At 35.6% G+C, this 20,597-nt stretch overlaps 3 protein-coding genes across 3 annotated transcripts; 2 read left to right on the forward strand and 1 right to left on the reverse strand.

The window, feature by feature from the left end:
- Window positions 1–1,224: 1,224 nt before the first annotated feature.
- On the reverse strand, window positions 1,225–8,000 carry atp6v1c1b (ATPase H+ transporting V1 subunit C1b). Its single transcript, XM_079591434.1, has 13 exons — window positions 7,852–8,000; window positions 7,151–7,290; window positions 6,982–7,049; window positions 6,684–6,769; window positions 6,364–6,458; window positions 6,181–6,272; window positions 5,408–5,506; window positions 4,738–4,806; window positions 3,838–3,930; window positions 3,036–3,129; window positions 2,747–2,844; window positions 2,544–2,667; window positions 1,225–1,868 (listed from the first exon to the last, which is right to left on the reverse strand). Exons 2-13 carry the CDS (start codon window positions 7,283–7,285, stop codon window positions 1,773–1,775), a joined length of 1,149 nt encoding a protein of 382 aa, XP_079447560.1. The 5' UTR covers window positions 7,286–7,290; window positions 7,852–8,000; the 3' UTR covers window positions 1,225–1,772.
- Window positions 8,001–9,634: 1,634 nt separating this feature from the next.
- azin1b (antizyme inhibitor 1b) lies at window positions 9,635–16,010 on the forward strand. Its single transcript, XM_079591647.1, has 12 exons — window positions 9,635–9,854; window positions 10,963–11,106; window positions 11,706–11,882; window positions 11,997–12,170; window positions 12,270–12,442; window positions 13,494–13,622; window positions 13,705–13,786; window positions 13,870–13,944; window positions 14,041–14,206; window positions 14,287–14,402; window positions 14,491–14,708; window positions 14,860–16,010. The coding sequence occupies exons 3-12, from the start codon at window positions 11,781–11,783 to the stop codon at window positions 14,933–14,935; spliced, it is 1,311 nt and encodes a 436-aa protein (XP_079447773.1). The 5' UTR covers window positions 9,635–9,854; window positions 10,963–11,106; window positions 11,706–11,780; the 3' UTR covers window positions 14,936–16,010.
- Window positions 16,011–16,065: 55 nt separating this feature from the next.
- rrm2b (ribonucleotide reductase M2 b) lies at window positions 16,066–20,115 on the forward strand. The gene is made up of 9 exons (XM_079591648.1): window positions 16,066–16,351; window positions 16,941–17,090; window positions 17,219–17,335; window positions 17,450–17,583; window positions 18,605–18,699; window positions 18,798–18,931; window positions 19,087–19,191; window positions 19,283–19,396; window positions 19,485–20,115. Exons 1-9 carry the CDS (start codon window positions 16,304–16,306, stop codon window positions 19,635–19,637), a joined length of 1,050 nt encoding a protein of 349 aa, XP_079447774.1. The 5' UTR covers window positions 16,066–16,303; the 3' UTR covers window positions 19,638–20,115.
- Window positions 20,116–20,597: the final 482 nt, after the last annotated feature.

Consider the following 20,597-nt stretch of genomic DNA (forward strand, 5'->3'; position numbering starts at 1 on the left):
CCCAGAAGCGTAAATGAAAACTCTGGAAGCGCATTTGTAAGTTCAGATCAGCGAAAGAAATATGAGAAATAGTTAGCAAAACATGCAGTGTTTTAAAAACGAAGTCAAAAAATGTGCCCGCGATTTATTCTTTTTCAGTTTCAAAGATATTTTTTTCAGTTTCAATGTATATTTTCTTCAGTTTCTTGAAAAGTTACGTTCATTTTTATTGGCACAAAAAAAATTCCATAGTTGGTTTCTGACGTCAGAACCCGCTTTTCATTTTCAACCACAATAGCCTAAATCTGACGTAGGTAGACTAAATCTGACGTTGGATTCTGACAGCAACCTGATTTTTATTTTCAACGTTGGGTTTGGTCTTCTAAATGCGAATTTTTGTCATTGTTTTTGAGCACTCTAGCTTATAACAGGCTATGGCTAACATACTAAAAGCCAAAAAACTTTTCATATAGGCCTAGAGACTTTAAATAGGGCACTATTTAAAGGGAACGGCCATTTGGGTGTCTGAAACCATTGTGGACCTTATTGAGTGCACTTATTCAATCTCACATTCAATCCCACTACAGGAACTGTGTTCTAGCAATAAATGTGACATTGATAGGCTATGAGGGTCTAGGGGCGATTTCCAACACAACCAATATCTGATTAACGTAAATATTATTAACTATCTCGACTAGATGTCATCCTTTTTTTTTACCTGTAAATGATTATGTTTTATATTCTAAAACATTGACACATAGGATACACAGAGGCCTTGAGTGAGTTCCAGAAGTCTGAGACCACTAGTAGAAGTGTTTTAAATTTTCTATTTTTTTCTCCTTCTACAAATTACAAATCAAAATCAGTGTGGTGCAATAAATTTGACACTGTGTCAATATTCAATTCAGTAAGTGTGTGTGTGTGGTTCAGGTAAACCCTACATTAGAACAAAATGTCTCCACAAAGATGGCAATATCTGAAATCCTTGTCCTCATAGGTTCGTTTTTTACTTCCCATGAGGAAAACAACTTATAAATCATACTTAGTGGTCTTTTGAAAATGTAAAAATGCAGAATGTTTTCTGTGATGGGTAGATTTAGGGGTATTTGTACGGTATACAAATCATTATATCTATGGAATATCCCCATAAAAAATCAAAACCAAATAGTGTGTGAGTGTGTGTGATATCTGGATATATAATAAGAGTAAATGTGCATATAGTAATTTAAATATAGATTCTCCTCTGACCATAAAATAAAAGCATAATGATGTGCTATAATTTTATTGACTTTGATTGGTCTTGACATTCAGCGTGTGATCATGTAATTCACCTTTTCCAACAAAAATATAAATACATTTAATCTTACAGTAGAAGCACAAACACAGACAAACACAGACAAAAACAAACATAGTGGTTCTCAACAACACAATTAAACATAATCACAGCATTACCTGCAAATGGCACAGATAAGCACCGACAGAAAAAAACAGAGTGCACAACCATTATAGGCTCAGTAAATGAGTGTTCAATGTTGGACCGCACATGCCCTCTAAGATTTTAAAACCCCTGAAAATCCTTCATTTGTAAACACATGAAACCAATAACACCGATGGTAAAACTCTGTGACTGCTTATTCAAAATAGTGATCTGCAGGCAGGAATGTAAAAGGAACAGGTCAGTGAGAGGGAGGTACTAGCAGAGAGGTTAAAAAGGTAACGATAGAATAAACAATAAGAGTTTAATAAATTATTAGAGTCAGTCTCTGTGAAGTAGAATTAAACGATGTATATTTCTATTTGAAGTCAAAGAGGTTGCAGTCGATCTTGTAGTAAACATATGGATAATACTCTTGCTGGCTGAGATTCAAACCCGGGATGTCCATAGTTGCCTATAACACAACAAGAACAAATCAGAAAAAAAGAACAGATCAGCTGTGATTTAGAGATATATTCAATTAGGTCTGTGGATCGTGTAGAAAGTACACTAGCGTTCAAAAGTTTGCAATAATTCCGATTTTTTTTTTTTTTTTTAAGTCTCTTATGCTCGCCAGAGCTGCATTTATTTGATCAAAATGCAGTAAAACAGTAATATTGTGAAATAATACAATTTAATAGAACTGTTTTTTATTTGAATATATTATATATTTTGAAATGTAATTTATTCTTGTGACGTCAAAGTTGAATTTTCAGCAGCCATAAATCCAGTCCTTCAGAGCTCGTTCTAATATGCTGATTTGGTTCTTAATTTTATCAATTATTATTAGTGCATTGATAAATGTTTAATGAGCAGCAAATCAGCATATTAGAATGATTTCTGAAGGATCATGTGACACTGAAGACTGGGGTAATGATGCTGAAAATTCAGCTTTGCCATCACAGGAATATGAAAATGTGTAAATGAACGTGTAAAATGAAAATGTTATGTTAAACTGTATAAATATTACTGTTTTGACTGTATTTTTTTATCAAATAAATGCAGCCTTGGTGAGAATGAGAGACTTCTTAGAAAAAAAACAAAAAAAAATGAGTAATTATTCCAAACTTTTGATGGTAGTGTAACTCACATCAATAACAGTAGCACTGCTGTCCAAGTGTTTGTAAAGGTCCTGCAGAACTTCTCTGAGTTTCTTTACATTCTTCTTGCCGGGCTGCAGCAACATGGCCTGGAAATTGACTGGCAGCCCATACCTGTTAAATACAAACATGGAGGTCATATACCTGACAATCTACATCTCCATATGAAACAGTTTTATACCCCACATTGTACCTCAAGACGGACTCCGTAAAAACCCGAAGTGCTTTGATGTGTATCCATGTGATGAAAGCCTCACTGAAGTTTACTTTAAGCCAACGTACCAAAGGACCCTGAGGTGCAGAAGCAGATTGATTGTTGTTATCATTATTTATCTTTTCGTTTTCCTGTTACTTCAAACGAAGAGTAATCAAAGCTCTGGCCCTCTCAAGCTGGCTGTGATTTTGAGGTTCCTCATCAACACTATTGTGAAGGATTTTACAGTGTTCAATAGTGAATAAAATGTAGAAAGCTGCACGCATACAAACTGCTTTTTCTTGTCAGTGGAGAGGCGAGTCAGCTCCTCTTTGTCTGCTTTCATCTCCTCTTCATTGTACTGAAAGTCACGCACCACGAACCTGAAAAAAATTCAGTAGCGTCAGGTCAGTTTCCCTCTGATTCAATGAGCATCAAAAACCGACAGGCACTGATAGCAGTCTTATAACAGTATTTCATACATAATCTGGGGATATATTTACATTGATTCTTGAAATATGACAAAAAATGTATATATATATATATATATATAATTTTGATTATTAAATAGGCAATACAGTTAAAAAGTCAGTTAAAAATGTTTTATAGAATTTAATACTTTTATTTAGCAAGGATGTATTAATTTGATCAAAAGTAACAGTAAAGACAATTATAATGTTACAAAATATTTCTATTTCAAATAAATCCTGCTCTTGTGAACTTCCTATTAATCAAAGAATCCTGACAAATGTATCATGATTTCCCAAAAACATATTAAGCAGCACTGTTTTCAACATTGATAATAATAAGTAATGTTTCTTAAGTAGCAAATCAGCATATTAGAATGATTTCTGAAGGATCATGTGACTTAAGACTTGAGTAATGATGCTAAAAATTCAGCTTTGCCATCGCAGAAATAAATTAAATTTTAAAACATATTAAAATAGAAAACCGTTTTTTAAAATTGTAATCATATATATATATTTTTACCAATTAAATGCAGCCTTGGTGAGCATAAGAGACTTCTTTCAAAAACATTTAAGAATCTTAACGGTAATTATATATATTATTCAGAGAGTTCAGACACTCACTTGTTTTCTCGTGCTTTTTGTTTGAAGTCATCAATAGCCTTCCTGAAGAGTGTGACGCTAAACAACCCACTGTCGTGGTCTTCAAATAAAATCCTAACAGAAGAAGAAAACTCTGATTTAGGATCTATACAGAAATTTCCCTGATTCAACGGGAAGCAACAATGAAGGTTGAACATTAAAAGCAGTAATCTCATTACAACAAGAGTTGATTCCTTTAGATGTGATTAATTGTGCACATAATGGTGTGAGGCTTTAGACAATTAATAAATATAGGTTACAGAAAGTACATAATTATATGCTTAGGCAATAGAATTTGAATTTGACCAAAGACTTTAGACATACAAAGACGGTGCACTTGGCACCCCTATGAATGCGAGAAAGTGCAACGAGCAATATGGCAGAATAAGTCCCACCTTCTAAATAAAAAAGCCAATCAGGGAACAGGTTTGGAGAACTTGATTTTTCCCCATTCAAAGAGATTGTAGCTGTACTTGAATGACTGAAATAAACCTTATTCACAGCAGAGACATCTTTGATTTTTAATGGGAATGACTGCGAGGCTGTGATGGATAGACATACATCTCTTTAGTGGGTTGTACTGTTATTTAATGTGTCTTTGGATTGTTCTGCTGACGAATCACTGCAAAAATATCTTTCCAAGAAATTCGAGTTGACAAAAAACTCCAGACAACACAAGCTGTGTAAAATTATAAGTGATCTAGGAGCTTTATACGGCTTTTTACAGCGGATACCATGATATTAGATGTAGTCTATCCCTCACACAGCCTCGCTTTTATATCTGTCATGGCACTGCACTGAGTAAGGTCTATAGCTGCCCAAGAGGTGCTTCAAAGATGGCCGTCAAGTAAAATGACTTAAAGGGACTTTGATTTTACTCACTTTGTAGATCTTGGAACAACCATTTCAGAAAGAGTTTCATATGTCTTCTGCCAGTCAGGATAACTTGTCCTTTTTGGGCCATAAAATGGACAAGAATAAGGTTTTTAAAATGTTATTGCAGTGTTAACGATAGATACAATGAACAAAAGTTTGCACATTCATCAGTTAAAGGGATAGAAAAAAATGAAAATTCTGTCATAATTTATTCCTCCTTATGTGGTTCCCAACCTCGATTACTTTATTTATTCTATGAAAGTTAATTTTTTTAATGTTCAGTTTCCATTGACTTCCATAGCATTTTTGTCCACACTATGGAAGTCAATGGGAACCAAAACCAAAATTGACTTCCATAGTATAGAAAAACATACTAAGAAGTCAATGGCTACCATCAACTGTCTGGTTACCGACATTCTTCAAAATATCTTCTACGGGTTTGGAACAACTTGATAGTGAGTAAATAATGATACAATTTTCCTTTTTTTGGTGAACTATCCCTTTCACAACACTTTTCAAAATGTATTCTCTTATTTACTGCATAAGAAAGAAAGTCACACAGGTTTGGAATGACATGAGGGTGACTAAATTACAACATTTTCAGATTTTGGGTGGATAAACTATCCCTTTAAGAAACATCTTCACAAAGGAGCACAAATACTTAAGCTTGACTTACTTTGGAACAACTACAAGTAGAGTAGTAAGGTATTCAGAGTCTAGAATAAAATCATCCTTCTTGACTATATCAGCCAAACTCCTGGTCAAAAGACTCCCCCTAGTGGACAAGACATGTTATTATTGGACGTCACTTAAAAAATTTCTTTCTTTTTTTAATTAAATGCTTGAAGAAATAAAAAAATAAAATAACAACAATTATCGTCATTGTCATAACATAATACAACAATACACTGAGTCCAGAGTCCTTCAGTCCAGATTAAGTTCCCTCAGTCTTTCAATCTTAAAAATGATTAATGCAAGCGTGCCGCACACGTCCTGAAAAGTGAACCCAAAACATTTCTATCGCCCTCCTGGTGGCTGGCTGCAGTAATATTTTTTCTTCCGAAGATGATTTCTGTCATTTTAGTTAGTTCTTATCACGCTGATGTATGTTCACGTGTTTGTTTTTCCAATAAGTTTGGTTTTAGTTAGTTATTTGACGCAATAAGAAACGGGATGTAACGTCATGATTGACAGCTGTGCTTGCGATTAAGTCTGCAGGAGCGGGATTGAGGGCGGGACCATGCTACCGTGTGGCTCCAGCCCAGAATCACTACCGCAGGCTCGGGCTCCAAATGACGTAAACGCCGACGACCGTTTCTGGGATATTTTGGCTTCATTCTTCTACAGTGGAAGGAAGTGGAGACACGTCGTGCATCTTTTTTTATAGTCTATGGATGGAATAATGTCACACAGAATGTAAATTGAGTATGTAAAAGTCCTCCCACTTACACATTCTTCCTCTCCAGACTCTGTAGGTTCCCCTTTAAGCTATTATAAGCCGAAGCTCTGGCTTTAAGATCACTGTCAATCTGACTCGCTTGCTATGGACAGAGAACCAAAACATGATGTTTAATGAAAGATCGATCTCTTTGTGCACTATAAAAAATTATAAATTATTTTAACATGCCTCACCTTGGACATGATATCTGAGATGTTCTTAAGGGACTGTTTGATGGGATACTTGGCCATATCCCATTGAAACCGTGTAACATATGTTACCAGATCAACTGTATGGAAATTATTATCGATTATAAATATTTATAATCATATAAAATAAGGTTTATAAGACTTTCAAATACGACTGACTAGACTATGAGCGATTACATCATTTTTTCTTTAACACAATTTTATATAAATGTTAGTTACTACCTATTAAATATATGTTTGTGATGTTGGTAGTAGTTTACCATTCATATTGTGGTTAGTGTGTATGGAGAGTTAAGTTCACTTGCCTCCATTGGCCAAAAGATTCTCCAGAACTTTATCTCGACTGTCTTCTAACACATCAGCCATGTACTGGGCCACTTTCCTCACAACACTGGAAATAAAAAAAAAATCAAAGCCACAGGGTAAATATACGTAGAGAACTATAATGTGACAGAAGCTATAAAATGCATGAAGTGACCTTAAAGGAAACTATGAGTTTGTACCCAAGCCGTGTCAGTGATACTGAACAAAATATTAAAGAAAAATAATAAATTTTGACACAAAAAACAATCTCTCGTAATAAGACAAATGTAGACATGAAACCTTTCAACGAAAGAGTCCAACTTGGCCAGATCATCTGACAGCCCTACAAGGACATCCAGAGTTCCCACCTGTTGAGAAACCCCAAATCTCATGAGATAGAGGAGAGATGCCAAATATGCGTCGTTAATAAAAGTGTTTTAACTGAAATAGAAAATAAGGAGTAATCAACCTTCAGTTCAGGCATGTTGAACTTGTGGTTAGTGGACAGGTTGCTGGTCTGGGTTGTGGCCATGTTCATCTTGTCCCATGTCTGCTGGCAGGTCTTCTCTCCAGGAGCCGAGATCAACCAAAACTCTGTCATCATGAATTCTTAAATGAAAACGGAAAGGCTCATAAAAGCATGTAGATTAATGCTGCCTTCACGTGCTATCGGATATTTCCCAACTTCCCACTTCTGTAGTAGTGATTACGAGCTCGTCGCATGGAAATTTTGACTTGAGAGGGAATTCATGTCCAATTTATTTATTTACTAGGAAACTAGTATTTACGATAATTGAAGACAGCATAAATTCTGTAACCAGAGACACAAAAATAACTGTCAAATAAAACACACAGCTCTTTTCCAGATTGATCGTATGAGCAAATTCACACTTCTCCATTTCATCCAATAAAAATGACCAGTCACGAGTCACTCCGCAATAATACAACGCATATGGCTATTTCAGATAGGCTAAATGTGTCCTGCTCGTGTAGCTATTTAAAATTTGAATACATATATGTTTTTATCTTAAATGTGTACATTAACATGGTGTATACGTGAGTGACTACGCTTCTATTTTTTTTAAGTCTGTTAATACTGTATGAGCACTAGCAGCGTTTACGGCTGTCAGTCACGACTATGAAATTGAAATCATTTTTGGCGATACTTACCGATGATGTAGTCCCTTTAGTATACAACAAAACAATCTGATAAAACTGTAAATTGTTTTAATAGAGCATTGTTGAATACACAGTTAATTGAGTGGCTGTGTAGAAAGCGCTTCAGACCGCATCACACTTCCAGTCAGCTGATCTGAGCTGAGGAGGCGTTTCGTTCAGTTGACAATGCGTTCAGGATGCGCAAAGTGGATTTTTGCACGGTTACTAAACTTTATTTCTTCCCTTTGTTAAACCTCTTCAAATTGGCTAACAAACTAAATAAATCCAAACACCATTTATAGCGAGATAATATATATATTATATCAAATTATAACAAATTAAATTAAACTTAAAGGGAGTTAAGGCTATGTATTTCAAATAATGTATCTTTTTTCAGCTGTTTTAAGAATTGAAATTAAAAATATAAATTTGTGTAAATAAAACTTAACTACAATCTAAATATTATTACCAAAAAAAACCTAAAATATTTGGTGTTTTTTGCATAAAAACACCAAAATTAACAATTTGATCAAAAGTTGGTTGCATTATTTGCAACTAAATATTCTGTCCTAAAAGCACTTAAGAATAAAACAATTGTAGATTTTTTTGTTTGTTTTGTTTTTTGACAAACTTTAGGCCTGGCTACTAAACCTTATTACTAAACTTTACAATAATGTGAAATAGCCTCTTTCAATTTAACATGACTGTGCAAATAATACAAAACTTTCTTCTAGAATTCAGGCTACATAAAATAAATGTATTAAATGTTTATCACGATATATATACAATATAATGTTATTTGAGCACAGTAGGCCGACACGGTATCCAAATGATCAACCCTTATGTTACTACTCAGTTGATACAGGATAATATGCAAATTCAGTTTAAGTTAATTCATTAATATTCATTAATATTCAATCTACTGTAAATAACATGATTTGCAGACAAAGTGTATGAGGTTGAATATAAATTGAGCAACATATTTTGCAACGATTTACTGAAACAAAACAAGACCTTTAGTGCATGTGCACTCTAACAAGATATTTGTCTGAAAATTAAGTTTTTTAGTCTGTTTGGGGAATTATCTATAATAAAAAAAAGGCAAACAAATACAACCCAAACCCTTAAAATATGACCTTTCACCCAAAAGGCTATGAAAACAATTGCACATTGTGCTTTGTATGTTTATGTATCATTATGTACGGGTTTGTTATGACAGCTTTTCCAGCTGTAAACCTAATCATTATTGTTTTCTACATTATGAATCAGATTAAATACAACTGATGAATGCAGATTGTGTTGACAGAGAACACATCATTTTGAACGGGTTTTACTGGCACTGGTGGTATTGTATACAGTATACAACATTCAATATGCTGGTTGTATATAATAATAAAAAAACATACAATATGAATCTAAAAATAACAACAATGACTTCCAAGCCTATATAATGACATAACTAAATAAAAATGGAGGGGTGTATCAGAAAGCATAAGCAGTGTATTAAGCTACATGAACAGAACCCACGTTGGCCCATACATGTATAAAGGAGCGCATTTCTTCAAAAGGAATTTGCTAATGAATCATAATTCTTTCATGAGCACAGATGTCCACGCCCACCTCCGAAATTCGAATCCCACTAAGCGAAAGGCTGAGCTTATGAATATTAATCAGAGTGGGCTGGACTTTCTTGGAAATCCTCTCCAGAACAACCAGTCACGAGCCAGTTACGTAACCTAATTAATATGCATAAGCCAAGCCTTCGCTGTAGTAGGTCATCATGATCTTAGGCTCCGCCCCGTGTTCTCTAACAAACCGCCCGCCTTCTTCAACCAACCATTTCTGAATCTGCCTGAGATAGACAGCAGCGCTCTCGTGTTCGGCCGAGCCCTCGTACCCAGGCATATGGCAAATAAAGCCTCTTTTCTTTCTTCTATTTGTGTCCCCACCACTCTTTAAAAATTCCGCCGAAAAAGAGAAGACGATTTTCCAAATCTTTCAGGCCGTTATCTCACGTAAGTACAGCGTTTGTTGTTGTTTTTAGTCTTCATCCCGGAAAATTCGCCGTTTGCTGTGTGGAGCTGTGACACAACATGGCGGTTGGTTGTAGTTGCGCTTGTTATACGGGCAATGGCAGTGCTCCATGAAGGACAACGAGAAATGGATTTAAAACTCACATTTTATAAGGATTACACTCGTTTATTGGTATAAATAATTAGTTGTCGGAGTATGACGAGTGTAGTTGGGTAAATAGTTAGTGAGCTGTTCAGTGGACCAAACCCAGGTGCTTACGACATGTCATGTCAGGTTATTGAATGACGAGAGTGTTAAATATTAAAATTTAGACTAGTTTACCTTGTTCTAAACAATTTCAGATATGACATTCATACGCATGGTCACAAAATATATTATACTTGTATAATTTATGTGTTAAAATGTAGTTTTCCTCCAGAAACTCTTGTATTGATAAAACATTACCTGACTAAGTGATAGTCACTTAACACAATGTTTATTATACCATAATTACACTATATTACCACAACTTTCTACGCCTTAGTGGATTAGTATTTATTATACTTAGTAAAGTTGAACAAGTTAAAACCTATTTCTTGACCAATTAGTAAGGCAATAGGAAACAATTAAACAACAGATTTTCAGCAAAGTTTTGATCATGGCCCCTAATAAGTCATGTATTAAATATGATACAGTATATTTTATAGGTTAAGGCGGTGTCCACAAGAGGAAACAAACACCATGACCTCTGATAAATGTTCAACGAGTTACTTAATTTATTGATCCCATGTGGGAAGATGAAGATAAGACAGTGTTGTTTAATGCTTAAAAATGAGAACACAGAGTAACATCACCCAGGTCAAGTACAAAGTACAACAGTAAATAAGCAGTGACTTGATAAAAGTGTTATAGCCTACAAATGAAGGGATGCTGAAAATCTATAATGCGCCTGTATTAGAAAACTGGTTGCTTATCTGTGAAGAATTATTTCAGAAATGTTCTAACCTGTCTGGCTACTTTTTTTGTGGGTCTAATATATAACAGTTTATTTTATCCATCAGCTGCTCTTGTAAATCAAATATTTATACACCTGTTTTTGTGACTCCACAGGGCTCCCCACTCTCTCTGCGAGTGTATAAGCGCTACCCAGAAGGCCTAGGGGAGGCCCTCTACCGCGAGCTGTTCGACTTCAACGCTGAGCCGCCTTGGGATCCTAGTTGATAGCGGGAGAGGACCATCTCCCACCTTGTCCATGTGAGTATCTAAATATTACACCCTGCTCCTGAAGTACCGGTGATAGACAATTACATAATAACATGATTTATTTAATTGCACATAAAACTCTACAGTTGTCTGCACGCACCCAACTGTAGTGGATTGTTTTTTATTTTACGTAACGCTATTGGTAGATTATATTTAACACCTTTGCCCCCCATTCATACTGCACAAATCCATTGGTAATACCATCAAATACTTCATTGTGCTTCAAAGCCACAGGGATTTATTTTGATTGGGTCTGAGTAAAAAAAGTAGCCTGTAGGCCACATTCTTAAAGCCTATGTGTTGTCGTCATCTCTAAAGATGGACTCATGTGATACCTTCTCTAGCTATGTGATTAGTTATCCGTGCTTGTTGTAGGCTACTTGTTGCTGTTGTAGAAAACAAATTTAGATTAATGACAAACTTCAACTTCCTGTTCAAAGTTTGCTCATAAAACACTGTGTTTTGAAATATGTGGGTAGGTGTTGTAAATGTAATCGTACGACTTGACGTCAAGTTTTGTCTGAAAGCGTAAGGTTATTTGAATGTTACGCAAGTTTTTGTTATAAAACTGTTTGTTTTCCCTTAAACAGTTTGTTGCATACCCAGAATACCCCAGCGGCTCAGTAAACTCTCTATGATTGTCGGATTTGCGGAATACGGTTGAGATGAAAGGATTCGTTGATGCACCAAACTACTTTATAGAACTACTTGAGGGAGGAACGACCCTTGAAGATGTTATCGACAACCACGTCTATGAACAAAATCTGGTGAGTTCAGAAAATTGGTTGCGAAGTTGCATGATGAATGTCTGTTTAAGTTAAGAAAAAGAAAAAAGGTGTTTTTTCATCTTTTTCATAGTTTGATTCGATTTTGTTCCTCAGGCTGAAAAAAATGCATTTGTTGTGGCCGACCTTGGGGCCCTAATGCGACAGCATGTTCTGTGGAAGACCACTATGCCCCTAGTTCGACCCTTCTACCCGGTCTGTTGTAACAGCAGCCCTGTAGTCATTGAAGTCCTGTCTGCACTTGGTGTTGGTTTTGTCTGTGCAAATAAGGTAACATTTAAATTTTTTCTTACTTGAAGAAAACATTTTGAAACATCTCATTGGATTTTGAGGCACACCATCTAATAGAAATGTATTGATTTATTTCAGGCTGAAACCACATTGGTGATGGATCATGATGTCCCTCCTGAAAACATCATCCTCTCTGGAGTTTGCAAGCAGCTCTCACTCATTAAGCACGCTGCCAAGACCGGCATTAACTATCTGGTGTGTGAAAATGAGGCAGACCTTCGCAAAATTGCCCGTGCCCATCCTGAGGCCAAGTAAGTCCTTTAAACCTATACACGTACACTACAGTTTAAAAGTTTGGGCTCAGTAAAAAAAAAAAAAAGAATTAAAGCTTTATTCAGCAAGGATAATTAAATTGATCAAAAGTGACTGTAAAGACATTTATAATGTTACAAAAGATTTATATTTGAAATAAATGCTGTTCTTTTAAATTTTCTAATCATCGAAGAATCCTGAAAAAATGTATTGTGATTTCAAAAAATATGATGCAGCACAACTGTTTTCAACATTGATAATAATAAGAAAAGTTTCTTGAGCACCAAATTAGCATGTTATAATGATTTCTGAAGGTTCATGTGACACTGAAGACTAGGGCTGTCAAAATGGCTGAAAATAATACTATATAATACATAATATTAGAATTATATTCAAATATAAAAGGCATCATTTCAGTTAGGATAAAAAAAGCTTTTGGCTTGTCTCCTGAGGCCACAAGAGTGTGCAAGGAGCAAAATATTAATGCATCTCATTAAATAGTTTATTCAAATCAATGAAATAGCATGACTGTCTGTAAAATAAAAAAAAGCATAGTTTAAATAGTTTATAAATCAAATATAACTTTTTATATTGATATAAACAATTATGAACAGAACAGCATCTTGTTGGTATGTATTTAGCTTTGTTTGATATAAAGAGCCGAAGCGTCGATCACACACTTTTTGTTTAAAAACATGAGATTGAGTGGAATGGGGAAAAAACCCCACAAAGACTCTAAATATGTTTTTTTTAAAGATTGAACTTTTTTAGATTTAACATGGCTTTTTAAAAGTGCGACTTTCATGCAAGACGCGAGTGCAGCGGTCAAAGATGTCCATCTAGTCTAGTGCATGTCTACATAGAAAACAATAGAACAGCAAGATAGAAAATGCATTCTGTGTGAACGGCTCAGTTACGGTTTTGATGGAACCGAGATCTTCTTCATATTATGCTTATAAACACAATAAACGCTGTCATATCCCTAATTTTATATCTAGATTTTTTTATATTTATGAAACTCTCCTGTGGCACCGTTCTTGTCTTGTCCAGGCTTTTGCTTCAAGTGTCTACTGAAGCACAGGTGGAAGAGGCGAGTGTGACCATAGGTTGCTCCGTGAAGGGCTGTAGACATCTTCTAGAAATGGCCAAGGAGTTGAGTGTAAATGTGGTTGGAGTCACGTAAGTGAAAGGATTTGATCACCATGAATCTGCTATGACTTGCTTTTTAAGAGTTTTTATAAAATGGGATATTTTTTTGCAGGTTCCAGGTACTAGCATCATGCAGAGATCCCCAAGCATACACCCATGCACTGTCAGACGCCCGCTGCATCTTTGACATGGGGGTCAGTTTTAAGAGAATTACATTTTTATTTATTAGTTAATTTCATATATCTATTGGAGTGCTGAGTCGTCCTTGTTTCTACAGAAGGAATTAGGCTTTGACATGAACATCCTGGATATTGGTGGAGGATTCAGTGGTTCTGAGTTTCAGTTGCAACAGGTACAGCAAGCATGCATCTCGTAGTTTTTCTTTTTTTATATATATCATCCAGCGTAGATGTTACTCTAAGCTTTTCTTTTATGTCTGTTTGATTAGGTACATTCTGTTGTCAGACCCCTGCTGGAAGCCTATTTCCCCTCAGAGTCTGGAGTGAGCGTCATTGCTGAACCAGGAAATTTCTTTGTGTTTTCCTCCTTCACCCTGGCTGTCAATGTTATTGGCAAAAAGGCAGCATGCCGGGATCTCCTTAGCAGCACACATGGTGAGCCTCATCATATTTGATGCGTATGCCATAATATACATCTGCCTTATCTTATATTCTCAGTGTCTTTGCACTTTCAGATGAGCTGACCCCAAACGACGTACCAGAATTTGTGTATTACATGAATGATGGTGTTTATGGAACTTTTGTTGGGAAGTTGTTTGGAAATATCATCGCCACACCCTCTGTCCACAAGGTAAAAAAACATGCATGCACCAGAACACATGAACAATATTTGTACCAGTTACCTGAGGTTTTTAAACCGGATGTTTTGTGTATTTCAGATGTCGCTCACCCTTGATGAGCCCGTGTTCTCCAGCAGCTTGTGGGGTCCATCGTGTGACCCGCTGGACCAGGTGGTGGAGCATTGCCTGCTCCCTGAGCTCGCTGTTGGGGACTGGCTCATTTTCAGCAACATGGGGACAAGCGGTCAGGAGGGCCCAGCAACCCTCAGCGACACAGACCAGCCACCTGTGTATTACACCATCTCCTCAGATGACTGGTGATTATGAGCACATTTCATTTGACCTTTTGTGCTTTTTGCAGACTGTTTTTGTCATCCCTTTTTCATTTCACCCATTCTAAGGAGTTATTCTGTGATTATAAAGGTTGTTTAAAGTGAATATAATGCTGTTTTTTTCTCTTTCCTCCAGGTTTGAGATGCAAGAGGCTGGAATTTCTCTTGATGACACCATGAAAAACCTCTCTTTGGTCCAGTATGGCTTGTAACAGAGCCAGACTCTGTCCACTAACCATTGGGCATGTGAATTGCTTGCAGAGTCAACATTCCATGGGTGGAAAAATTCTATTCGACTTGATGTTATTGGTCAAAAACTAATTGATTGACATTGTTACCTCATTTTCTCACAATTACAACAGGCTCACTTTCCTTTTCGCTCAAAAATGACAGAAAACCCATATAAGATAACATATGCAACAAAATGGATGACTGTGGAGATGGCACCCAAATCCTGGGTTTCTTAAACACCGTTTACATAAATGTTCAACTAATTTAATTTTATTATGTATACATATATTGATATAGATGATCTACTGACAGTCTTGTAAATGAGTTGTCTGTACAAGATGCATTTGTTTCAAATCATGATAGATTTTAGATTCTGCACAAATAGGCCATGACCCTCAGTGTGTGAACAAGTGTACATTGGTTTTAGCAATCTGTCCTTGTTCTCTTTTCTTGTTTTCCATGGTTTTATAGAAGTTAGGGAGCTTCTCTTCGATCCTCATGCCAAATTTTGGTTTTCTAATTACATGTGGTGCGCACGTGACAGTATTTCCAAAGGTTGTTATATATATTACATAGTGCTCTATGGTAGAGTGTGCTATAATTTGCAGTGTCCCTTCAAAAGATTTTGAACCTTCTGCCAGGTTGTTAGTAGAAGGCAGATGTAAATTGGTCTCATGTTTTCCCTATTGTATATTTTATAAAACTAGAAAAACGGCGTGGCGTTATGACTGATAACCTGCTTGGAAATGACATTTACCTCAAGTTACATCTAAAATACAAGTTTCACCACAATCAGATTAAATACTTCAAGGCACTAGTTCTCAATCTAGAATTGAAAAGTCAAGTGGTGTTTATTTCAAATTCATGGCATACCTCGTGTGTCTAGCATGGTGTCCAAGTTTGATTATAACAGCTCACTGTTTTATAAAATGACACCCCTTAGTAATGAAATATACTTTTGTCTAAGGCACTAATGGACCATTGCCTGGTTTTGACTGTAAAATTGTGCTTGTAAAAGTGATTAAAATATTAATTTAATAGATTTCTGAGCAAATACTATTTTGTCATTTTTGTCTCAATTTTAAAATCCTGTGTGAATTACTTAAACTGCATTACACAAGGCACCAACATGTTTATTATTATTTCATTGAACTAGCTGACGGGTGGTTTTATTTTACAGTAATGTTACCTTTACTGAAGAATCTAAAGGGTTAATTTCTATACAGAGGAACTGTGGAGGAGGAGGAGCGATAAGCGTGTTATATTCTTGCTTCAGTTAGTCATTTTCAATGACAGTCGACGTAGAGAGATCGCAGCTTTATCGCTGCTGACCAAATACGATTATAATCATGAACTCGGGTATAAGCAACACTCTGACGGACACTACGGAATATCAGGTAATAATACAATTATTACGCAGCATTTAAGAACGATTTTACGGCCTTTGAATAAATGTTGAATCTGCCTGACTGAATATGTGTGTGGCTGTAAGCTTTCATAACAAAGAGCCTCGCGCACCGTAAAAGGTGACCTTAGCGCTAAATAAAGCGATATTCAATAATAATAAATACATAAGCGTTAATAGTAATGCAATTTCGAAAGTAGTGTGTGTCATAATGAAAGATTCAGTAAAAAGGGTGGTAAGTTATGTGTTGCGAACATAGGTTGCGAATCGCGAAAGTGATTTGAAAAAGTGGTAACTTTAAGGTAGGAAGAAAGTGAATTGTATAGCGATTATTTGAATATTTATTTTGATATGTTAAAATGTAAATATAGTTGAGAATTGTAATGTTATGTCACACGTGAATGAAAATGTCCTTTTAAAATTTTCGTAAGCAGATTCGTCATCAGTCCGCCCCACATTATTCAGTCAGTGACTGATAGCTGTTTATCTGTTTTCTTTGCGCTTTAATAACGAATAGCCGAAGTAATAAGGCTACATTGAATAAGTTAAATCCGCTATTAACAGTCATGTTTCTCTTGCAGAATGGTCACAAGGATGTTGACCCAAGCAGTATTGAAGACGAGCCCCTCCTCAGAGAAAACCCCAAACGTTTTGTCATTTTCCCTATTCAATATCCAGACATCTGGAGAATGTACAAACAAGCTCAAGCTTCATTCTGGACAGTTGAGGAGGTGAATATTATTTTTGAATGATCAATTTAATATTAAGATTAAATTAATCTTATTTAACACATTAATATTAAGAATGTGCGATCACCATAGGACCAGGTGTTATTAAACGTTTTAATGGGTTTGTATAGGTGGATTTATCAAAGGACTTGGTTCACTGGGACAGCCTGAAATCTGAAGAGAAACACTTCATATCCCATATACTGGCTTTCTTTGCAGCAAGTGATGGGATAGTCAACGAGAACCTGGCAAGTGCATCTCCTTCTAACCCACATCAAGATGACGGAAACCTATTTAAAATGTTATGAAATAGATCAGTAGAACAAGACGTTTCCAATAAACATAATGTCTATTTCTCACAGGTGCAGAGGTTCAGTCAAGAGGTGCAGCTCCCGGAGGCTCGATCCTTCTACGGGTTTCAGATCCTCATCGAGAATGTTCACTCCGAAATGTACAGCATGCTCATAAACACCTACATAAGGGATCTTAAAGAGAGGTGAGATGAAAATGAAGTGCGCTTTTCTACTTTTAACAATGTCAGTTACAGGTTTTAATGTGCTTTTACACAGGTGACAGGTGCAAGATTCAGTTAAGCAGTTTTTTATAAAAAAAAATCCTTGTGGTTTATGAACCTCAAAAACATGTCTTATACACGGAAGAGATATGAAGGTATTGATTGTTCTACTCGTGTTTTATATGAACGTCACGATCAAGATTATAATAGTCTTTAAAAACAACTTGTTATAAACGTTCATAGTGACTTTAAACATAACAACATAAATTGCACCGCCTTTTATAATATTTTCTGAATGAAATCCAATACTTTTTTCTCACTAATTTTGGGGTGCTCATTCCAAAAATTCCACACTTTCTCACAAAACATGATATGCATTTCGTAGCATTTTTTGCTTTCGGCAACCATTTGCAAGTTGAAGTCTTGTATTGTTCTTTAAAGGAATAGTTCATTTAAAAATTTAAATTCTGAAAATAATTTACTCACCCTCAAGTTGTTTCAAACCTGTATGAATTTCTTTCTTCTGCTGAACATAAAAGAAGATATTTTGAAGAATGTCGGTAACCAAACAGTTGATGGACCCCAATGACTTCCATAGTAGGGGGGAAAAAAACAATTTTCACGTCTATGACACTATTTTATCCCTAATCCTGATTTCAAGCTTAGAATTATGGCCAATGACAGAAGAGGATGCAGACATGAGCCGGATGTTTTTTTACATCCAAACAGAAAATTACAGATTTTGTGAAAAAAGCTAAAAAAAAGAGTATTTAAGCATTAAGCATTTTCCCACTCCTTTGCAGATTGTAAGTTGAATAATAGGCTGAATTATATGAAACTTTTGACATTTGACTGCTTTTGTTATTATGATAAGTGCATTAAAGCTGAAAAGTCTTCAGCTAAAAAGTTTTAAAAAATTTTTTTAACTCAACTCATTGTATTAGAATGCTATTTTAATACAATGTAAGGATCCTCTCTAAATCCAAATCTCTTCTTCCTAAAGGGACTATTTGTTTAATGCAATCCAGACCATGCCTCTTGTAAGGCGGAAAGCAGACTGGGCCTTACAGTGGATCTCTGACACAAACTCAACTTTTGGTGTGTGGGAAAAATTAATTTTTCCTCAAATAAGAGTACAAAATGTATTATTATTAGACTTGATCAACAGCAGCTTTTGTTAATTTATTTATTCTTAGGAGAGCGATTAGTAGCTTTTGCTGCGGTGGAAGGCATCTTCTTCTCTGGATCATTTGCTGCCATCTACTGGTTGAAGAAAAGAGGCCTGATGCCCGGACTCACCTACTCCAATGAACTCATCAGCAGAGATGAGGTTAAAACGAAATATGATCATGTTATCAGTAGAGGCTTTCAAATAATTAGATTATGGCTTGATCAAAGTGTGTTATCTGGGTCAATGATACAAATATAGTGGAGATAACAGTGAAAAACTAATCAATTATTGTTGTTTATTCTGAACCTTCACAGGGCCTGCACTGTAATTTCGCCTGTCTAATGTACAGCTACTTGGTGAAGAAACCTTCTGCTGACAGAGTGAATGACATCATCAAAAAAGCTGTGAGCATTGAACAGGTAAGTTCACATTGCTGTGCTCTAGTAATGTGGAATGCATTGTTTCAGGCATGAATGTAATTGTATCTGTCTTTGCTTGTCTTTCCTGAAGGAGTTTCTCACAGAAGCCTTACCGGTCAATTTGATCGGGATGAACTGCTCTCTCATGAAGCAGTACATTGAGTTTGTGGCTGACCGATTGCTAACAGACTTAGGATTGCCCAAAGTCAGTATTTTATTAAGATCGTCTTGTGATTTTTGTCTGATAATCTTTATATTTATATAACTGTGCTTTATCATTTCTGTCTCAAAAGGTTTACCGTTCAGAAAACCCCTTCGACTTTATGGAGTCAATCTCATTGGAGGGGAAAACTAATTTCTTCGAGAAGCGAGTTGGCGAATACCAGCGACTTGGAGTTATGTCAAACATGATGGACTGTGAATTCACTCTTGATGCAGATTTCTAACGATGAACTAGAAGAAATTGTATTTATTTATTGGACAATGTTTTATTACTTTCTTCAGGAAAAAAAAGTCGTCAAAGTCCAAGCTCAAAATGAAAAATGAACTGTGGACTTTTTACATTTTGTTTTATTTCGGGGTTTTTTTGTTTTGTTTTTTGAGTAAAATTATGGATTCCATGGTACACCGACAGGCAGAAAACAAATTATGGATTCTCTTAAGTAGAAACAAAAACAAATATTTTGTGGTGTAAATCTTTTAGAATTTCAAAGATGTTTTAGATTAAAAAAAATATTGATACTTGTGTAACATGGAAGATGATAACTCATGATCATAAGGGCATTAACATCAACGATTACATTAACAAGGGCTAAAAATGACCTTGGGTTGACAATGTCAAGTGTGAAAATCCATTATATTCCATTTCAGAGAGAAAACCTTGAAACGTTGAGGTTTATATTACAATAAAAGTTTGTAAAATTAGCCTGTAAGATGTCGGCTGCAAGAAATTTGTCTGGGTGCGAATAGAAACTGCAGACAGCTAAGAAAAATAACAAACTGTAAAAAAAATTGAAGAAATACAAAGAAAGAAGTAAAAATATAGAAAAACACAGAGAGACACTTTTGTAGATAGGTTGGTACGCCATGGATTTTTTATTTTTAATATCAAGATTTTAGATTAAAGGTATTGCTTTTTTTCTCTCAACCAAACAGTGAGCGTTCAACATGATTGAACTATGAACTATGTCATTTGCTGTCGCTGAAGCCTTGTGAGTTGTCAACATAGACAACATTTTGGACATCTTAAAGGGATAGTTCACCCAAAAAAGAAAATTCTGTCATAATTTACACCCACCCCCAAGTTGTTCCAACCCTGTAGGAATTTCTTTCTTCTGCTGAACCCAAAAGAAGATATTTTGACCAAACAGTTGATGGACCCCATTGACTTCAAAATATCTTCTTTT

Source organism: Phoxinus phoxinus (assembly GCF_949152265.1).
Source record: "Phoxinus phoxinus genome assembly, chromosome: 19".
NCBI classification, from domain to species: domain Eukaryota; kingdom Metazoa; phylum Chordata; class Actinopteri; order Cypriniformes; family Leuciscidae; genus Phoxinus; species Phoxinus phoxinus.